Genomic DNA, 20,769 nt, shown 5'->3' with positions numbered 1-20,769 from the left:
CTTAACCGGCTGCGAGCTAAGTGACGCTGAAGATGTTAATGGGGGTCACAAATAGTCACCAGTAATTAACAGGAAAACGGCACGCATAAATACAGCAGCACGCATGGATGACAAAGAAACATGATCCCTCCCACACAAACACACAAACATAGAAGTACACAAACCTCAATATCAAAACGTAGTCTATCAAAATTTGTTCTGTCTCTTCATTTGCAATAAGAATGCTCTCTCACTGAGCGCGCAGCAGAATCTAAAGGCCTGAGGTGGCTCTAAGACTTCTTCAATACTTTGGGGGAGATAAACGATACAGCCTGAAGCACTTCCTCCCCGACAGACATACACTTCACAGTAATCCAACCAGTTTGTAGATAAAAAAAAAAAGAAAAAAAATATTGGCTACTTTGCACTAAGGCATCCACAAACTCTGAATCCACAGTGTTTAGTTTACTTTGTGTTGACTATATGCGTGTGACCTCGCCAAAAGGAATGATCTCACAATCTGTCCCATTAGATTTTCCTTCCAATGCTTTCACCATAATGTGGTTTAAAACCCTAATCCAAGATTGGAATACTGAATGTCGACCATATGGATTATACAGCATGGACTCAAGACAGTGCAGACCAAGTGGACCCCAACAGATAAGCCAAAATTGCATTGCACTGTACAATATTATGGATGGAGCTTGATATTGGCTGGTTGGCTGATATGCAAAATTTGCTTCACAAATTCTGCTTGGTTGGCAAAAAAAAAACAAAAACAAAAACAAACAAACAACAACAACAACAACAACAACAAAAAACCCATACTCTCAGGGGCAGGACTATTTGTTATGAGTGTCATTAGGATAACTGCAAATGATGCATTTGTTGTACCGAAAACGTACAAGTCTCTTACACATTTACAAAACCAGATAGGAGAATATTACTATATGAAAAGACATTACATATGTACATATTCTATCACAGTAAAAAAAAACAAAAAAACTAAACAAAAACAGTCCAATTTAATAGTTTGCCCAAATTATATTTTATGTAGAACATAGATCGACCGGCCTTTACTGGTAACATGCTAATTTTTGCTGGTTAACAAGGTAACAAGGAGCAAGCTGTAATCAAATGTTTGTTTATTGTAGAGGCAGAGTGGGTCTATTTCCGTATTTCGTATTTCCGTATTTCGATTGTGCTATTGTTCCTCTTCTACCGCCGCGGTGAGCAGCAAAATCTTAGCACAGCGCATGCACGAGCATTAAAAGGGCATGCATCATTAATCGTAATAGATAGATGTAGTCTGGAAATATTTGGGAAAAAGGTGTGTAGAACAGAAATTGGCCAATTAGGTTATGACTAGTGGTTAAAAATCTATCAGTTTGGTTGAGAATGCAGGACTGCTTTACAAAAGAAGCAGTATGTAATATGTACTTTGCATTGTGAATTATTTCTGCATTTGGGAATGGACACCGGAGAGCTAAATTAGTTTCTATACAATTTTTTTGTATTCAGGTTACTTTGCCTTACAAGAAGCTTGTATAATAATGCTGTTAAGAAGTTTGTTGGACTGTTTGGCTGTGGTTTGTGAATTAATGTCATATGATGACAGATGACAACTTGTCCGCCAGTCAGCATAGTAGTGATGTCATGGAAAACTGAGCCTGTGTGGAAAGGATCATGCCAGTAAACTCTGTTTTTGTCTCCATTTCCTTTCGCAATTCATGGGAAAAATGTTGCATTCAATCAAGACTTTTTGGTTGCACACATATGGTTTGTTTAACTGTAACCCTGAAATTTCTGTTTCTGAACTCTGCATGTACCAGATCTGCTGTTTCTTATTCATGTAGCGGTAATGTGGTTAACCACTGACATCAAGGTAGTAAACATTTCAGTATTTAGTCTGCCAACATTGCTATATACTCAGTGCCGACAGTAACGCCAGGCCTGTGCCAACATTAAATGAATAAAAAGGCACAGTCTTGTTATCAAACTAGTAAGAATACGCACACTGATGCTCCATGTTGAACAAAGAAACACACACACACACACAAACCAAACCCTGCACATCTTACTGGCTGATCGGCCCTGTTGATCCCAACCAGGAACAGTGACTCAGCAATGAAGAGGCTGATGCAGAGGTTCTTGTGGATGGTGTTGCGGTCGCTTTGCAGTCCACGGAAGAAGCAAAAGGTGAAGATGCAGATAAGCAGGCACACCAGCGACAACAGGATCCCCACCCACGTGATTACATCCAGGAGCAGGTCATGCATGCTGTCTGCCTTCTGTGAAATGTACGATAAAAGAGAGCAATAAGCTTGAGTGGAATATTAAATAAGGGGTTACATGTGCTGTATGTAACTATGTTCTGTTTTAGTTTGCTTACGTCACATCATGTTGCAGCAGAAACAAAACATGCTATAGAAACAGACACACAGACAAACCAGCCCCCCCGACCCTCGATGTGAGTGTGGTTGTGTGTAGCTGAGCGTTCAGGGCCACAGCGTTACGCTGCGTTGCACAGGTGTGCTGGCTCTATCCATCAGTGTCCTGCAACCTGGCAGGCAGAGCAATGTTCAACATAGCACTGCTGTGATGGATCTACTGCTCAAACCCTCACACTGTGTTCACATAGTGGCTGCCAGCGAAGTCTGACCATGACCCCTTTAGAAGTAACACACATCCTCTGGCCCAGAGGGAGGGACTGGGTGTCACACATTATCCAGAGCTAAGAGCGGAATTCTGAGAAGGAACTTGGTCTTAACGTCATAAAAGATAGACAAAAGGTATTTATCCCACACAAAGTCAGACAATGAGGGTTTTATCCACTGCCCACTTTGGCTCAAGAATATCAAAATAAAGGATTTCTTTTTATGATCTGTCAACTATAATCTTTGCACTAAAATAAAACCAGCAGCGCCTGCCTCAGAGGGAAGTTTTTATAGCAAATTAAATGTAATTCTGTGGGTAACACACAACTTTATATAATTCACAATTACATTTCGTCAAACCTGTGTCATTATCGTGCCTGACGAATCAATTGTAAAATTTCTTCTGCCAAGTATGATTGGCTCTGCACAGTCATAATCTATTTTCCAGATGTTATTGTCTCCTTCTCTTCCTTCTCTCAACCAGCCACTGCTAATCAAATGATGAATAACTGACCCTTTGATATTGCCCATCCCCTTCTGGTAGGGACGACAGAAAAAAAACACGTACCTTGACCTCCACATGGGCCATAAGCACTGCAAAGCTGGTGAGGTGTGTGCAAGAGCAGCTGGTGTGTGTACGATTTGTGGCCAGCAGACGACAGTCCTGCGTCGACCAGAATCCCATCATGGTGCGTTTGGAGTAGCTCCAGAACGAACAGTTGGGATTGAAGTTCTCTTCTGAATGCTGGAGGCAAGGGAGGAGGAGAATACGTGAATGAGAGAGAGACAATGAAGAGAAGAGATGCGAGAGCAGGGAGACAGAGAAAAAACATTCAGTCACGAGGAGGTGGAAGCATACAGGGGTGGGGGAGCCAAAAAAAGTGAGAAAATTGGTGGGAGGAAATGATGGAGAGAGTGATGGAGAGAAATAAATACAGACAGGGAGTCATCAACAACAAAACAACAAACAGAAGGCACAGAATGAGAGAATACAGCAACAAATAAACATGGAGCCATGGCAGGAGGTGAAAGTGCTGTGTCAGAGCTGCTTGTGTAGGAGCTGCTTGTGTAAACTACTGAAGCTGTGCGTGTTTGGTGAGTAAAGTTATTTCAAAATGATCAAGCTAAACAGTGAGGATCTCTTTTCTGGCCAACAAACTGGATAACCAACTGGATCAACATTTGTAAGATGGGAAAGTCAAACTGTTGCAACAACCACAACAATTAATAAAATGTGAAGAAATATGAAACAACTGTGGTTTTATTGAGTGTGTGGCAATTACTTAAGTTTCAGACAAAGAATTTGAACATGATTTCCTCAAAACGGTACTTTAGACATTTTTACTGCCTACATAGCTACTAGCTAGAACCATCTGTGTTTATGTAAACATAGAACTTTCCAGCTGTGTATGTTTACGTCTGTCACTTCTTATTTTTTTACAGCTCAGGACATAAGATTTGAAAAGTTTTGTGGTCTGACTCGTTTCCATGTCTCAAACCCAAAGCTCTGGTTATTCCACAGACAGCTGTGATCTAACGATAATGCTGCCATTGTGTTTTTTGTAATAAATCCCATTTAGACCTCAACTTTCCATATCTGATTTATTTCTCCTCTCTAATTTCAGTTTTTAAAAAGTTTTACACAACTGGGTGCTGCTGTTCTTTTTTTTTTTAACTAAACAATGATAAATAGTTCATCTGTTGGCATCTATAAATACACATTTTTCTCATTGCTGAGTTTTTATCACTTACGTTCATGGTAATGAAGGAAAACATCAGAAAGTTGTTTGCAATAAGGGTTAGGATCTCTGTGGAAATCTCTGTGGTAGTTTATCTTTCAGCATTCTGCATAAGTTCTTCTATCGCTTATCTGTTTCTGGGCGACAGGGAGTGCTGGAGCAAATCCCAGCTCACTCTATGTGAGGGCGGGGCAGGGTACACCGTGGACAGGTGGCCAGTCCATCACAGGGCCAACACACAGAGACAGACACAGACCAAAAACCACTCACACTCAGACCTACAGACAATTTAGAGTCACCAATGATGTCTTTGGGAGGAAACCTATGCAAGGCAAAGTATTTAAAGCTTTGGAAATACGAATACTACATGATAATAGAAAAAATTATTAATTGATTTTTTTCTGACACTAGACTCACATTTCTTTATGTTCGTCTGTTCTGTGTTTCCTTTGTCTTGTGTAATTTCAGACTCTATCACACTTACTCTGTTGTGCTTGGTCATGCTAGATTTTGCCCAGAAATATGAGATGGTCTGTTTCATGGAATTTGTTGATATAAATCCCCAGCCTTATAATAATTTTTTTTCCTACAGCATCATCCAGCTAGTTCGTTTTTGTATTGTTCATAAAAACAAGTTATCACTCTGCACATTACCCACCTGCAGGTGTTTGACTGTGAAGACTACAGGCTCAGACAGGTAAACCTTATTGCTCTCCTTGTTTATGGATGCAGTAATGACCGGAGAGTTGACGATGACAGAGTAGTTAGGGTAGACCGCCTCACTGCTCAGTCTAACGCTGGCATTCTCAGTGGAAAGGTATGAACCCAGATTCCTGTACAGGACAAAGGCCATCCTGATCTCACCTGAGAAAAGGCACAAAGAAGAAGAAGGAAAAAAAAAACAGAGGTGGGTTTGATCATTTGTGAGTTTATGTAGCTCAAATCATGATGACAGAAATAGACAGACAGATTGCAAGTGGTAAAAATAGAGAAAGTGGGTTCATTTAAAGATTAGGAGAAAGAGAGTGTGAGATTTCTCCTCTACCGTTTCTGCCGTGCTGTTTGAGAGTGCTGGCTGACAGCTGAATGGAGTTTCCATGTAGTTCTGACTGAGGGAACGTCAGGTCTGCAAGGTTCCCATCTGTGCTCAGCCTGGCCACTTCCAACTCTGGAACACACATACACACACACACACAACCTGATATCGAGTCATAGTAGAGCACATTACATCATATTTTGTTTTGCAGCCCTTGTAACAACCATGTTTTCTTACTAAGTGCTTCACAGCAGAATACAGCAGGCAAGAATCCTGAAGTAGTTTTAATCCAAACACAGAAAATGAAAAAATGCTGACCAAAGTAAAACAACTTGGATATTTATACTAAAATAGACGATGATGTCGCCAGGCAACTGGTCCAACATATCGAGGTGAATAATCCAGCCCCTCTCTTGTATTGTGGGAATCTGATTTTACCATCCAGGTTTGTTAGCACAATCCTGATTACGTCTCTGTAATGTATTAGATAAAGTTTCTAATTAAGGACTAATTATACTTTGGTGTCTCACTATCTTGTGTTTCTGAGTGATTTGATGATTTAGACGCTGCTTTCGTGGCAATTAGCTCTCTGATCAAATAAACAACACAAGGTAATGCTGGAATGGAAATGAGAATAGGAGAGGAGAGGAGTGTGAAAGGAAAGGAAGTTGAGGAGGTCAGGGACAAGTGCTGGGAAGAGCTAAAAAAAACAAAACAAAACAAAGAGTGTCGTCAGCAGACAACATGATGAGAGAGATGGAAAACAAGCAGAGGACTTGAATAGAGATATGCAGACAGAAGACCATGTTTTCTCACTGAATACAATAGATAGGGCACAAAGGCGAGAGATACTGAGCTATGGTGGAGAGGAGATGGAGGCAGACTGAAGCAGGCAGACATAAACACAGACACTGATATGCAAATACTGGCAGAAAGAGAAAGAAATACTGTTTAAGTGTCCCTCACTTACACATGAGCCAAACTAAACATTCAAGCTATGTATACACACACACACACACACACACAAACACGTAGACCTACCCACACACTTGCATGCACATACACACACACATCCACACCCACCCACAGCGGCGGGGTATCAAAACACGCTGAGTCTAATCTAATTAAAGCATCCTTGTCATGACAATCCTCCTCCTAAGAAACACATTTGTTCATTATCGTTATCACACGCGCACACTGTTATTGCTGTTACCTTTAAATCACTGATTTGGTTCTAATAATAACACAATTTATTCATCTGCCTAATACTCTGCCACATAGGCAAAAATGCTCCAATACAATACTATCGCTCAGAGAAGCTGCAGTGGCTTCTTTTACACGCGTCATTCAAATCATTCAGTCTTGTCATTCACTCTTCTGAGGAAGAAAAAAAACATGTAAAGAAGAAAGAGTGGAGAGAGAGAGGGAGGAAAAAAGAAAAAAGAGGAAAGCAAGGATGTAAGAGGAGAAAGAGAGATGAGAGGTGGTATCGGGCCAGTTATGAATAAAAGGTAGCGATAATCACGGTGGATCTGCCCACTGGATTAGCTACAAGGGGAGATTAGCACCACAAAAAAGAAGAGGAAAGCGGAGACGAAAATTTTCCTTAAAAACATAATTTCCTGTTTTAAGTTCTTCAGAGATGTGGTAGCCTACATCTCGATGACTGTTTATGTAATCATATTTATGTGGTGCGCTCAGGAGTTAAAAACTGGAGGAGATACAAGTCTCGAATTACGTAAGGTAAAATAGTGTAGGAGTTGTTGTGAGGAGGGAACTCGAGCACGAACAAGACAAAGTCATGTTAGAAGGACTCATTTTGTGGAATCCTCTCTATGTCCTACAATCTCTGCCTTTGATAGGAACAAAATTCTGAAATGCAATCACCATGTTGTGTGACTTAAACAGCAGTGATTTCTTTGCTTGTTCATGTTTAAGTGAGCAAAGCAAACCTTCAGAGCTTCATTTCAACCACATCCAGCCTCATCCGGTCTCATTCTTTACCCATCATCCTGAGTTCTCTGTGTTTCCCACTGCTCTGCCACGACTTTTCATGTCTGATTGAGTGACACGAGTGAAATGCATTCCTGGTAATGGGCGAATGATGTGTCGGAAATTTTGAAACATTAAATCAAAAGCGGGGTAAACAGGAGGATAATCAAGGGAAACATAGATGTTGCCGTAACTCGCTGGTCTGGGTGCAGATGAAACGATGGCTCACTGATATATCATCATCTAGAGGCATTACAAGCAAAGAGCAGGCTTTTGCTCTCTAGTATCTCTGCTTTATTCCATGGCCCAGTGATGAGTGGCTTGGTGAGACAAGATGTGAAGAGATGATGGAGAGATGACAGAGGGAGAGGGAGAAAAAGAGAATGTGCACAACGCCATAATAACTAGCTTTGTTCTGCTTTGTCAATTCCGCCTACCAGTGGAGAGGAGAAAAAAAAAAAAGGAAAAAAATTATTGTTTCTGGCAAACAATTCATCCCTGCTTTAGAAGCCTCAAGGGCAGTTTTCCCCCTGTATTTTGTTCGATTACCATGGCTCTCTGTAAATTTGACCCTTCAAAGCCTCTCACACAACAACCTGGGCCTCTTCATCATGATCTCTCGTTGGCATCTTCACACACATGCTCTACATAATAGAACAGACTGTTAAAGCTGTAAATACAATTATTATCTGCACGCTGCACCCGCAGTGGAAAATGTTCTTTCTTGCCTGTTTCATTTAAAAATCCCAGTAGGTACAAAGGCAGTCTAAATTCAAAACATTTGTCCTTGTAGCAAGGAATTAACTGACTGAAAGAATGAAGCATTCTAACAGCAGGATCTAAGTTACAGGTTATCACAGCAGATCTTCCCACAAGGGGAGGACCACATATAAGATCAGATTTTGACAGTAATGCACATGCTTGTCCTTGACCCTCCTTTAATGTCTCATCAGATAACAGATTTCTCCTCGGCTAATTCACCCACACAATACTAATTGGAGAGAATGAATCACACAATGTTGTACTCAAATGATCAAACACCTATGAAACATTTTTTCTCTTTAATAGACTGGGTACTTCAGATTACCACCAGTAAAATTACGACAAGGAAAACACAGAATGTTGCACAAGTTATTAGAAATGTTCATCCATTATGCAAAATTTCTGTTGTGGCATTTCATTGTTGATTATTTCCTTGTTTTTTGTTCATTAGTTAGTTTGTTTACCTGATTTTCAATTTCTTCGTACGCCTTGGAGAATATTAACCAATCTATCCTGCTTTTAGACAACTTTTTTTTGCCTGCATTAGTCTTGAATATACTTCTCTTTCAGGCCATGAGACAGCATCATTGCTCTGCTCCATATCCAGTCATGTTCACTCAAGTTCATTCTTACGTACAGCACATGTGTGAGTTTGATTGCCCACATGCAGGATGATGTTATTCGTTTAAGAACTACAAAGTATACTTTCTTTCTCGTTTGTATTATAAAACATAGATCTGAGGCAGCAGAATTGGTAATGTCTCCTGTCAATGCTCCTTCTTACTATGATATTACATCATTTTCTTGGATCTTTAGCAGCCTGAGCTGGTTTATATTGTTGTAAGATCTTTAAAGGAAAAACTCAGTGAAATCTAAGAAACACATTTCTGCCAAAGTGAGGGCACACTCTAGAAATTCTTCCCTCTACTACTTTGTATTCAGGTAGAGTCTTCAAAGCAAAAGCTTTTGTTCTAGCCAAGCCATAATTTGCACATTCAACACCGAAGACTTTTCCATTGCAGTCACAGCCTTCAGCACCCAACCAGTGTTTTGATCCACTGTAGCAAATAGAGGTTAAGTGCCTTGCTGAAGGGCATCTCAACAGGCTCCTTCACAGTCCAACTGTGTTTACAGGACAAGAAGGTACCAAAAAAAAAATGTACTCACGGATGTTGTCAGTGGTCTCCTGCACAGTGTCAGTCTTGAGGAGGTTGTCAGCGAGCATAAAAGCCCCAGTCTCCACGGTGTCAAGGAGCAGAGTGGCCGAGTGCAGCTGCTCACTGGTGGGCAGCTCTCTCCACGCTGTCTGGGCTCGTGGTTGCAGCAAATTATTCACCGTCTCCACCATAGCCTGGGGCGGCAGTACGAAACACAGGGGTCACACGAGGAAGCGAACGCACCAAATGCCAATCACTTTCAGTCAATGATGCCAATGTGAGACTTGATGCAAAAAGTAGCACGAATAGTATCGCTGCACCAGAACTACTGAGAGTAGAAGTCTACGGGATGCAACGGTGAGAATGCAGTGGTTATTCATCATGTATCAAGTGGACAAATCATGGCCATTAAAAAAAGCAATGCAAATGTAGCATTCCCATGCAGACATAAAAGCAAAAGCACAGAACCAAGTATATAAAAAGCACATTTTGAAATTCAACTCAACACTTAAAAATTTCCACAACCACCGTTACCCTGGAAAAAAAAAATCATTTAAAATAGAATGTTTCCAAAGAAAATCCATCACAGATGGTCTAAAAATCAAGCTAAGCTAATTAGCTGATTGCAATCACCATTTTTCTACACCCCGAAACCTGGTTCAGTTTTTTTTTTTTTTACTTTTAAGCAACAGTCTTATCTTTGAGTTGGAAAACTTATGCTTGGGGGACTGTGAAGAAATTAGAGTTTTATCATATAATGTCTGCTGGGTCATATCCAGCTGTGCAGAGCAGTTTTTGAATCCAAAAATATTACCAAACCAAATGGAGAAGAGTTGGATCGCATAGATGAAAAGTCCTCTGTGAAACAATACTTATTATGTCTGCAGCTCACATTCCTTTATATTAAGAATTCACCTCCTCATTTTCAGACATGAACACCGCACATAGCCAGATACACACATCTTAAAAGACCCTAGGACAGATAAAGAAACGGAGAGAGAAAAGAGAGGCGGTGGAAAGGGGGGGGGGGGGGGGGGGGAAGAGAAGAGCATGGGAGAGCGATAAAACAGCTCAGTGAGTCCATGGTGACAGGCGTCCACTGGGAACAAGGGAGGCAGAAAAAGTGAACACAGGTGCAATCAAACACACACATCTCACATTCCTTGTCTCTCTCTTTATTTTCCCCTTTCTCCTGCTCTGACTGAAAACCAGCCTTTCCACATTCACACACTCATCCTTCAGTCAACTCTGGCTCTTTCAGTGCATCTCTTAAGGAGGGTTGATGGAAAGTCGAGGGGAGGAATGCAGGTGCCATTACACAAGTAAAAAGGGGTCTACAGCAGGGAATTTCAGTAGCAGGGAGACTGAGAGAGAGACAGCTATTTATTGGCATCCGCACATCGAACGTCTGACTCATCCGCCTTTCACTCAAGCCAGATCAGAGACCTGAAGGGTCTTTCCTTCCATAACGACAATTATGGAGAAATAAAGTGTGTGTTTGTGTATATTTCTGCATGTGTGTGTTCTCAGTGGGAAAGGAAAACATCCTAGATAGACTGAGATAGACCGTCTGGTCACAACCTCTCATATGGCTGGGATTGTCACATGTGCAGGGGCCTTTTTTGTTTTTTTTGTTTTTTTTATTGTTTAACTGCTTGATTTTGTACTTTTCTTTTAATATAGATGTCTTTTTATTTATGTTTTATCCTCTATGGCAAAATGAGTTTCCCGTCAGGGGACAATGGGGGTATGAGCGTGCTGCTAAACATGCAATTGGCCTTCAGTATCAGAATGAATCCCTCCTGTTTATTCTGAAGGTGCGATATCCACATGTAGATACAACATATCACACACATGAAATGAGTGCTTAGTCAACAAGCTAATATGATAATATTATGTCCTCTTTTAGCACTAACAGCTAATTAGCTGGGATGCATATTGGATGAGTTTGGGATGTCTACATGTAAACAAAAACAAATTAATCCGCTGCTTCAGCAAACAACCAAAATAAGCAGGAGGGGATATAACACACAACACATAGCCTACACATAGACTTTGCAAATCTGTCTCCGTCATTTCACTGACTGAAACAAAAGACTCAAAAGAAAAATCCTTCTTCATTTCAAGCTGCGTTTGTGGTGTGTGTGTGTGTGTATTCATTTATTTTATTATCTTTTGGGGTTTTTTCCAGACATGTCAGTCCATTAGAATTACACTGTTCCCACCAAAACAAGCAGGTCATACAAGATAAAACAATTCAAATAGATTGAACAAACGGTAAAATTACAGAAATCCACATATTGAGGAAAAATACTAATGCTGTTTTCTTTCTTTTCTTTCACCCATACAATTGTAAGTGTATTGCATATTTATCTGTGTTTTGGCATATTATTGGATAAAACAAGCATTTGAAAGACAAGAGGTAGATGACTTGGTTTCTTTAAAATTGCATTTTGCCCACAACCTCTTTAAAACTAGGATTCAGCCAACTGACAATAAAAGTAATTCATCTGCATTATCCAAACTACTTTATTTGGAGTTAAGAGAGAAAATGAGTCCACCTGAAATGCTGATGTCAGTCCCTCATTGTAGAATAAAGCTACACATAGCCAGTGCAGCAGGTTTAACTCAATGCAGGAATTCAAAAATTTTACAAAAGGTAATTTGTGGTTATGTAATTATTGTGAAATATATTCATTTTTCACTTCCATATTATTTTAGTCCCTTCGTGCAGTTTGGAACCTGTATACTTACCTGATTCATCCATGCTGCCATATTCCCAAATAACTTCTGCCTGTTATTACTACAGATTATGGAGGAATAATGGCTGACAACACATAAATGAGAATTCCTCAAGCCAGAATTACTTAGTAATGTCGTGTATAAACAGGTCCATATAGACCACACATTATGTACAATATGTACATCCATCCCATCCATTGTCTACAGCTTTTTCCGTTTCCGGGTCACAGTAAATACGTGCATGTGTGCATGTGTGAAAGTCCGTGTGCTGAAGACCGTCTAGGACCGGGTATGGGAGGGATATGCGCTGCTATGTGTGTAATGTGCGGCTGTGCGTGTAGTTAGGGGTGTGCACAAGGGGCTGGAGGAGTCATTGCGGTGCATCATTCTGCTCCACTTGCTGTACAGTAGTAGTCCAGGCGACAGAGAAAGACAGAGCAGAGGATGCTGTGTAGGCGCAGCAGATATGACAGCAGCAGCACTGCCTTACATTCACTCATGGTGGTGCTGCTCCCAAATGCTCTCTTTGATGTGTTTCTGATAACCCCCCCCCCCTTTTTCTACTCTCATTAAACTTCTCATTGCTTTTTATTGAACTTTCGATTATCTGGCAATTTGAATTTCATCTAATTTTTTCATTGAAATTTGATTCTCTAGCACAGAGATTGCATCTGTCGCCCAGAGAAATAGGTAAAGAGTAGAAGGGATGTGATTTCCTTGAGGTCCAGACATCTCCACATCAGAGTCAGAGATGGGAAGTACATGATTGTATGTATATGTATGTGTGTGCGCGTGCGTGTGCCTGCCTGTAAGCTCTAATGCATTTGGTGACATTTCTATCTGTACATGTATGAGGACTTGAGGGCTAAAATGGGGACAGTTTTTTTTTTTTTTTTAAGGGCTCTTAAAAGCGGGGAGACATTCTGCAGAGACAGATAAGGGTGTCATTTGTGTGTATGTCTAAGTGACTATGTATTAGGGGGAAAGCATGCACGTGTGTGGATGTACACACAGCATGCACATGCGTGTGCGCGCGCACACACACACACACACACACACAAACACATGCACACACCAGTAAATGGGGCAGAAGTGAAATGCTTTGAAGCATTGGGGTGATCCAGCATAAACAGCCCCGTCAAGACAGACTAGAGCTGGGCTGCTCTACTACTCCCAGCTACAGAGGAAGAACATGGACACAAGCCGGTGTGCGGGGATGTACAGTATGTGTACACTCACGCACAGTCAGACACATTTTGGGATGAGTTGGGATGTTTGAGTGTGGATGGAAGGCAAGGGTAGAGGAGAGAATGGATTTTTTTTTTTCTTTTACTCGCTTGGCTGAGCTCTGAGAAAGTGCATGTTTTGAAAATGTTTTCATCAGAGAAGCAGGCTTATCTGTCAGCTGTTGTTGGAATTTGTCTTCCTTGACAGGGTGAGTTTGCAGCTAAATCAGGCTTCAAATTCACAGCCTGCGATGTTCTGACCCGCCATCCATAAACAGAGGGCAAATTAGACATTGTCATTGAGCATCGCTGTCACCTCGCTGCCCTCTTTATTGTTTTTCTCAGATTCCACATTTCTGTTTCCGTGAACTCTTTTCATTCCGTTTAATTTGTGTCCCCCTCCCCATCCTCTCTTTCGCAGTCTACCTTGCAGACTCTACCTCCCTCCGTCAATCCATCCTACAGCATCAAAGCTTCTCCCCACCACCAGCTTCATCATGAATAAATTGGCAATTTAGTATACATGAAACGAGTCCCAAGTTCCTCCAAAAAAGTGAGAGAGGAGGAAAGATGAAGTGCGAGGCACAGGAAAAAAAAGAGGGGGGGAGGGGGGAGGGAGAGAGATGAGAGTGAGAGCGTGAGAGAGAGAGAGAGAGAGAGAATTCAATTATTTTTTGTCTCCATTAAGAATCCAAACCTCCTGCCCACTCTCCTCATTTGGCAATTACTGCTGTAGATAATTAACGAGGAGAGGGCAGCACCACACCACATCCCTAATCACGCACATTTCTATCTGGCAAAGTAAGGGACTGTTGGTATAATTTTGTTTCACATTACTAAGGCTAATTATATAATCGATCACTCCCAGCCCCCTAAATACCCCAGTTGTGTGTGTGTGTGTTTGGGGGGGGGGGGTTTGATTTGAACCTGTGACAAGTTTTTTTGAAAACTGCCAGTCTTTGAACTGTACCATTTATTGGATTAAGGAGCAACAACAAAGAGTCTGGCCATTTTTGAGATGACAGCATTGGATCATTGTTGAAAATATATTAATACATTCTGCATGCAAGTGTGCTCGTGTGTGTGTGTGTGTGTATGTGTGTGTGTGTGTCAGCCGGCATACAGTCCTAAGCCATGTTCTATGATGTGACATTGCTGACTGTTGCTGACGTTAAGACTTTTCAGGGGAGAGTGGAAAAGAGCCTGCATCAGGAGAAAAACAGCTAGCCCATCAAGGGTGTGCGTGTGTGTGTGTGTGTGTGTGTGTGTGCCAGTGGTGGGTGCCGAGACAGAAAAAGATAGACTCTGCAGTCTATGTACAGCACAGGGCTGAGGGAAGGTGAGGTCCTTTGATGTTCCGAATAATGTTTTTAGCTGACAAGAAACATGCCTAAATGATGTTAGATTTTCTATTTACAGTGCGAGCCCATGGCGTCAACATGAACAAACATCAATACAAGCAGACCAACAAGGATGAAAAATGAATTCTGAGCTACAAACACGGGCTGGTATCATTTTTAAGGCACTGAAGCCATGATCAAGCTATATGCAACAGGATATCCATCATACTCAGCTTTTTCTCTCTGATACACTGACAGAAAAGACATTTTACTGGATATAGATGGATTGCAACTCATTTGGTTCCAGGTAGTCCTTTTTACAATGAATTTTGCAGACTGAGCTACAAAATGGTGGTTCTTTTATCGATACTGATCATGGCCTTTTATCAGTCCCATTGATTGGGGGTGCAGAAAACAAAAAAGTGACATTAAAAACAAAAGAATGCCAGCAAGCCCTTTGAGGAGGACTTCATTATCATAAACCAGTGAACGGTTTCCATTGTCTCCCATGAACACTATTTTTCAAGACCAGAACAGATCCGTTCAGCTACTGGCCTCCTCAAAGAGTTGGGATGCAAATCACAAAACAGCTGCAGCATAGAATTGTAATTCTACGTTGAGCGTTGTAATGTGTGAGCACACACACGCACGCACACACAAGCTTGATTTACAAATGCTTTTCATGCTCAGAGTGAAGAGAAAAAAAAAAGCATGGGGGACTATAGGTGTAGCAAAGTAATCAACAATACCAGGAAGCGGAAATACCTGCGTGAAAAACCTGCAGGACCTTTCTCTCTTCTGAAGCTGCAAATTCAAACAATTCAGCTGTTAGTGATGTAACACCTCACAAACACACACACACACACACACACACGCACGCACACTCGAGTGCGCAAAGGCAGTCACACCCACTTCATTAACATTGCACAAAAAGACTTGGGTAGATGAAATATATTGTTAGTCTCCTCACTTGCCTCGCCTCCTCTTCGTTGCATCTGCCATAACCGTCTTTCTTGCTTCTCTTGTTCTTCTCACAGATTATTTTTATATAATCTCCTCTATTACTCCTTTGCTTTTCCTACTCATTGTCAGTATCTACTGTCAAGTGAATTGATAGTATATATTACTATGCAATTTGGGCATAATTGGTAATATTTGATTTCCTAAGGAAAATTGTCATAATAAGCGAGCATATTAATTAATTAGGGGGAAAGCTTTCCCTCTTCTATGGAGGACTCCTCTTTACCTGCAAGTTCAAGTGCTAACAGGCCATTTGGTCAACAGAAAAAAAAAAAAGAAAAAAAAAAAAAACATTCACTGAGCCTACTTACACACGTTCAAGTATGTATTCACTTCACAAATATCATTGAATAGTTTAGAGGGAGTAGAGTAGATGTAAAGGGTTTGATAAAATAGGAAGGCATAAAAGGGAAAATAAAGCAGATCTAGTGAATCAGATGCTTAAGCTAAAATTAAAAAGCTAATAGCCATATAAAAGATAGAAACATCTGTCACTCTTGCTGTTAAAACCCGCCTGTCACTTTTGACCTCTGCTGCGATGCTCAAGAAACAGTCTGTGCTCCAATCAGTCAAATGGCCAGCCAAGCCAGGAAGTCAGCCATTCCCCTATGATTTAACTTGCTTTAATTGAATGTGTACACAAATAAAAAAATTCTTTCCTTGTCTACGACTGCAGTAAAACCAATCCTTTGCATACTCAGGATCGAGTTTCTGTTAATGTAATCCTGACATAAGCGCTCTAGCCTGCCTGTCGACAGCATCCTTGAAGCTGTAGCTCAAAGACTGAAGTTTATTGAACAATGAGCTATGATGTAAAATGTGTCCCGAGCCTGTTCTCATATGAAGTGCTGTATGTTTCAATGAGTGAACTCCCTGGGTGAGACAGGGATTTTATTAAATTTCTATCCTGATCTGAGGAGAGTTGAGGAACCCTGCCAACGACTAAAAGCAGTTATCTATCACCCCTAATGTTCTGCAAAACTTGTTACGAAGATGTGCACACAGAGAGGATAAACTAATGTCTCAAAGAAGTTATTTATCATCTGGAAATCCAATGTTATTTGTGGTTTTTCATGAAAATCTGCTTTTCTTTTTAACCCCTGTCAAATGAACGTAAGACCAAAACCCTGCCCGCTGACACTAATCATCCTTGTCTTTTTCCTTTCTCTCTTTTCTTTTCCCTCCCTTGTTCTCCCTTCTTTTCATATTCTTCTTTCTGTCATTTACACTCGCTTCCTTCCCGATGCCCAAGCTTGCAAAGAAATATCTCTCATTTACTCACTTATGGATTAAACTCCCAACGCGAATGTGTTTTAAATTTGCGTCTTGCATTTTAAATATCAAGACATTACCTTTGTCAGGCTGCGGGCAGCGCTGTCCTTGCCCCCAGGGGTGAGGTTCCTGAGCTGGACATCCAGTAGTTCGACCAGCTGGGCCATGGCCCGTACTGTGGATGGCACATCGCCAGGACGCAGAAGCCCTTTGGTCTGCTCTGCCAACTCCCTGGCCACAATCGCAGCCGTCTCACCCGAGCGAAGCTGGGAGCCAAACAGGGTGACAGCGGGAATAAAGTCAAGGAAAGAAGAAGATTGATGAAAGCACAGAAGTCAGATGAGGTGAGAAGGGAATGAAAAGACAGGAAGTGGAGAAAAAGTGAGCAAGAGTATGACGAGGCCAATGGGAGGAAGGAATAAAAAGAGTACATTACATAGTGCATAGAGAGATTGAAACATAAGGACAGGAGATGAAGGTCAGTTGGAGTGAGAGCAGTTAGTGTGGCGGAATAGAGTAAGGGTGGGAGGTGGGACCATAAAGAAGAGAGAAAAAGAAAACAGCAAACAGGTTGATTGAGGCACAGGAGTTTCGTTGTGTTTGTGAAGCACTTCATAAATTGTTCACAAACAATACAATTTTACTGAAACAACTCCTAATTTAGCACCTCTGCTACACTGATGATGTCACAGGGACCGTTTGCCATGTTTCATCTTTCAGAGAAAACCTTAATTTTTTTTTGACTCATGAGTCATACAGACACTTAAACAATAACTGAAACTGTAAGTTACATGCCCAGCACACATATCTTAAAGAACAAGCTATTATAATTATTGTATGCACAAATTCAACTGAATGTATGAAGATCAGCCTGTCATGATGCCTGTCAGCCTGTTATAATGAGAGAACAAGTGTGACGGAATGATCTTATTTGATATTCTTATTTCCTTACAGCTACATAGAATTGCTCAGATCTCAAACATGAGTTAGGGATAACAAATGAAGATGGATGCACAACCTAAATCTTTCCCTCTGGCCAACGCATTTTCATGTATGAGAAATAGCTCCCAGACTAAATCCATTATACATATCCTGAAACAAGGATTCAATAGTAGCCATGAGGGCCTGCAGCAGCTTTCAAACTTACTTTCTGCATGATATGGTTGACCCAGGGTGACGTGCAGTTGCTGAGGTCAGGGCCTTGAGGATCCCAGTAGCCCAAATGGGCCATGCACATGTATGTGGCCACACCTTCAAACAAAAGAAACAAACAGGGTGAGACAGGACTGACATTCACAGGGAGACTCAAAGACTCTTGAGGTGCCCGGGGTTCACCATGCAGACTGTGTGTGTGGATTGTAGTTGGTGAGCTGAGGAATAAGCTTTGTCACGTGAGCTACTTGATTAAAATGGTAGAATTTTTCTTGAGGAAGAACGTGTGTGTGTGTGTGTGTGGACGCGCGCGCTGTGAGATTTTATACTACGCCACTACATTTTCAGGAGGAAATAGAGATATTACATACTTTGTTACAGACTATTAAGTGCACTTAGATCCTACTCCATATTCCATACCACTTTTTATTGCTTTCGAGTCTTTGCAGTTTTCATTGGGATTATATGAACGTTATCGTTTCATTTTGTCCTCTTCACCTGCCTCATTAGTCTACTTATTTTAATTTTAACTATCCAACTATTATAGTCAATTCAATTAATTTATAGAGCAAATTTAAAAGCAACACATTGATCTTAAGCTCTTTCACAATAAATTAAAAATACACTTTACAATTAAAATGAAAATCAACTGGAAACAATTACGTTTTGAATGTCATCTTATAATAGACTTTGGTCTGCATTCATCATTTTAAAATGCACTCTTCAAATATAATGACTGTATTGAGGATTACTTTCCATGTTGAGGTTTCGCATGCAGGTTGGAATGACTTGTTTTGTGCAAGTCTACATAACCTAACTACAATATTAATATCAATGACCTGGGCCAATGACTACTATGGTTTTTACCAGAATACACTACATGATGCAACTTTCTGTTTCAGAGTAGCAAAGAATTGATCTCTGGGAAAACTGCCATTTTATCAAAGTGTGAAAATATGAAGTTTATCTTCAATCAAGTATTTTAGGCAGCATTGGAGTTATTTCCAAAACTAGTATCATAACAACTCTACATTTAGCTATAGCATTGATATTGTCTACTTTGAGAGTTTTGTGTGAAGGAGCAAAGAAGTTAGGGCAATAAGAATAAGAATAAGAAGAACACATACAATTGAGGGCAAAAGGGCCAATTGCACTGGAAATGTAAACGTATTTTCACTGACACTATACATTCTGTTATCCCCAGAACAATGTATGTTTCTTACCCAGTGTCCCTACAGGGCAGGGCTGTTTGGCTGTCTGGCCTTGTTGTGTGCGGGGCCATGATATGTCAGCTGTCACTCTTGGACTGCAGAAGTCTTGTGGAGGCAGAGCAGGAGGCTGTGGGGCTCCCTGAATTGGTGGAGAACGTCCTCCCGCTTTCTGGTTGGTGTCAGGAATCTGATTGGTGTCAGACGACGAGCCACCAGCAGGGACCAGGATTGGCTGGCGAACTGTGGTGGTGGTTCGATACCGCTGGCCAGGAGAGGTGGTGAGAATAGGTCTTGGGGTGGTGTAATACGGGGGAGAACGAGTGGTGGTGGTGCGGCTAGTAGACGAAGAAGAGGAACCACCACCACCAATTGGGCCGCCTCCTCCTCCTCCTCGGTTTGGGGGGATCATAGGAGGTGGATAGTCTGAAGAGAAAAGAGAAAATGAAGAGGGTTTAAATGGGTGGGAATCTTTTACTCTCCCACAATTTGATTCGATTCCGATTTTTGGGGCTACGATTTGATTTACAATCAATTTTTGATTCAAAACCATTTGATTCATAATGATTTCTGCTTCAATCTATAGGTGTGCAAAGGACCCACATCATCTACTCCAGTCTGCTTTGCAAGACAGAATGACAAATTGAGATACCAAAATGTCTTTTTCACATTTATTAAGTTTAATTTATCCATGCTTTGATGGAATTGTTGCATCAATATCACATATTGCTTAAGAAACACAAATTAAAGTGTCTCCTTATATTAAAAAAAATAAATAAAAATTGTGCAGTGATAATGCACATGTGACCTGGGCAGCAAGGTGGCGCGGTGGTTGGCGCTGCTGCCCTGCAATAAGAAGGGTTCAATTCCAGGTAGGGGCACCTGAACATATCTAGGTTAATTGGTGACTTGACGTAAACGGTCTAGTCTGACCAGACCAGACCGGTAACAGCACCCCACTATAACCAAGATCAGGCCAGACTAGACGAGACAAGACCTCCTCAAAGACTAGAATGGACCCCTCCAGAGACGAGACCAGGGTCTTTTTTTTTTTTGAATAAAAAGAAGCTTATCTGTTGGGAAAATGAGGGGTCACTAATAAGCTAAGTGCTCAGACGTTCAGTCACTCACTGAGCTTAACACAAAGAGGTTTACTATCATGTTCTTTGATGGAGATGTCGGTAATCGGTGGAAATCCAAAGAGCACGGGGATAGAAGACATTAAAAAGTTTACAGTGGATTTGATATTTCCACCAAAGTTGTGGAACATATGTTTCATTGTTTGATTGTTATGTTTTTGCTTAAATGTGTGTAAGCATTAAAGTTTACAGTTATAACTGAAGAAATTGTCTATATTTCATTACTTAAAACACTGTCTCAGGGTTACATTAGTGTAAAATGCTAAAAACGGAATTCTCAGAAATTAAATACTGGGGGAAAAAAAAACTAATATGGGAAAAATGTAAACAGAATTTGGGACAAAATAA

General features: G+C 40.9%; 1 protein-coding gene across 3 annotated transcripts in view; it reads right to left on the bottom strand.

Annotated features, from left to right (window-relative positions):
• adgrl3.1 (adhesion G protein-coupled receptor L3.1) overlaps nucleotides 1-20,769 on the bottom strand; it is a 106,443-nt gene that overhangs the window by 17,688 nt on the left and 67,986 nt on the right. For 2 of the 3 annotated variants that reach the window (XM_029497370.1, XM_029497372.1), the window contains exons 8-16: nucleotides 19,298-19,708; nucleotides 18,070-18,173; nucleotides 17,003-17,188; nucleotides 15,396-15,434; nucleotides 9,333-9,516; nucleotides 5,421-5,543; nucleotides 5,034-5,239; nucleotides 3,205-3,381; nucleotides 2,061-2,270 (exon numbers count right to left, since the gene is read on the bottom strand). In XM_029497370.1, coding sequence (XP_029353230.1) covers nucleotides 2,061-2,270; nucleotides 3,205-3,381; nucleotides 5,034-5,239; nucleotides 5,421-5,543; nucleotides 9,333-9,516; nucleotides 15,396-15,434; nucleotides 17,003-17,188; nucleotides 18,070-18,173; nucleotides 19,298-19,708 — 1,640 coding nt within the window. The remainder of the gene's footprint in view (nucleotides 1-2,060; nucleotides 2,271-3,204; nucleotides 3,382-5,033; nucleotides 5,240-5,420; nucleotides 5,544-9,332; nucleotides 9,517-15,395; nucleotides 15,435-17,002; nucleotides 17,189-18,069; nucleotides 18,174-19,297; nucleotides 19,709-20,769) is intronic. The other variant, XM_029497371.1, reaches the window with a different exon arrangement.

Source organism: Echeneis naucrates, chromosome 1 (genome assembly GCF_900963305.1).
Source record: "Echeneis naucrates chromosome 1, fEcheNa1.1, whole genome shotgun sequence".
Lineage (NCBI taxonomy): Eukaryota > Metazoa > Chordata > Actinopteri > Carangiformes > Echeneidae > Echeneis > Echeneis naucrates.
The sequence above is the reverse complement of the archived record's forward strand: the minus strand, read 5'-3'. Positions and strand labels throughout refer to the sequence as shown.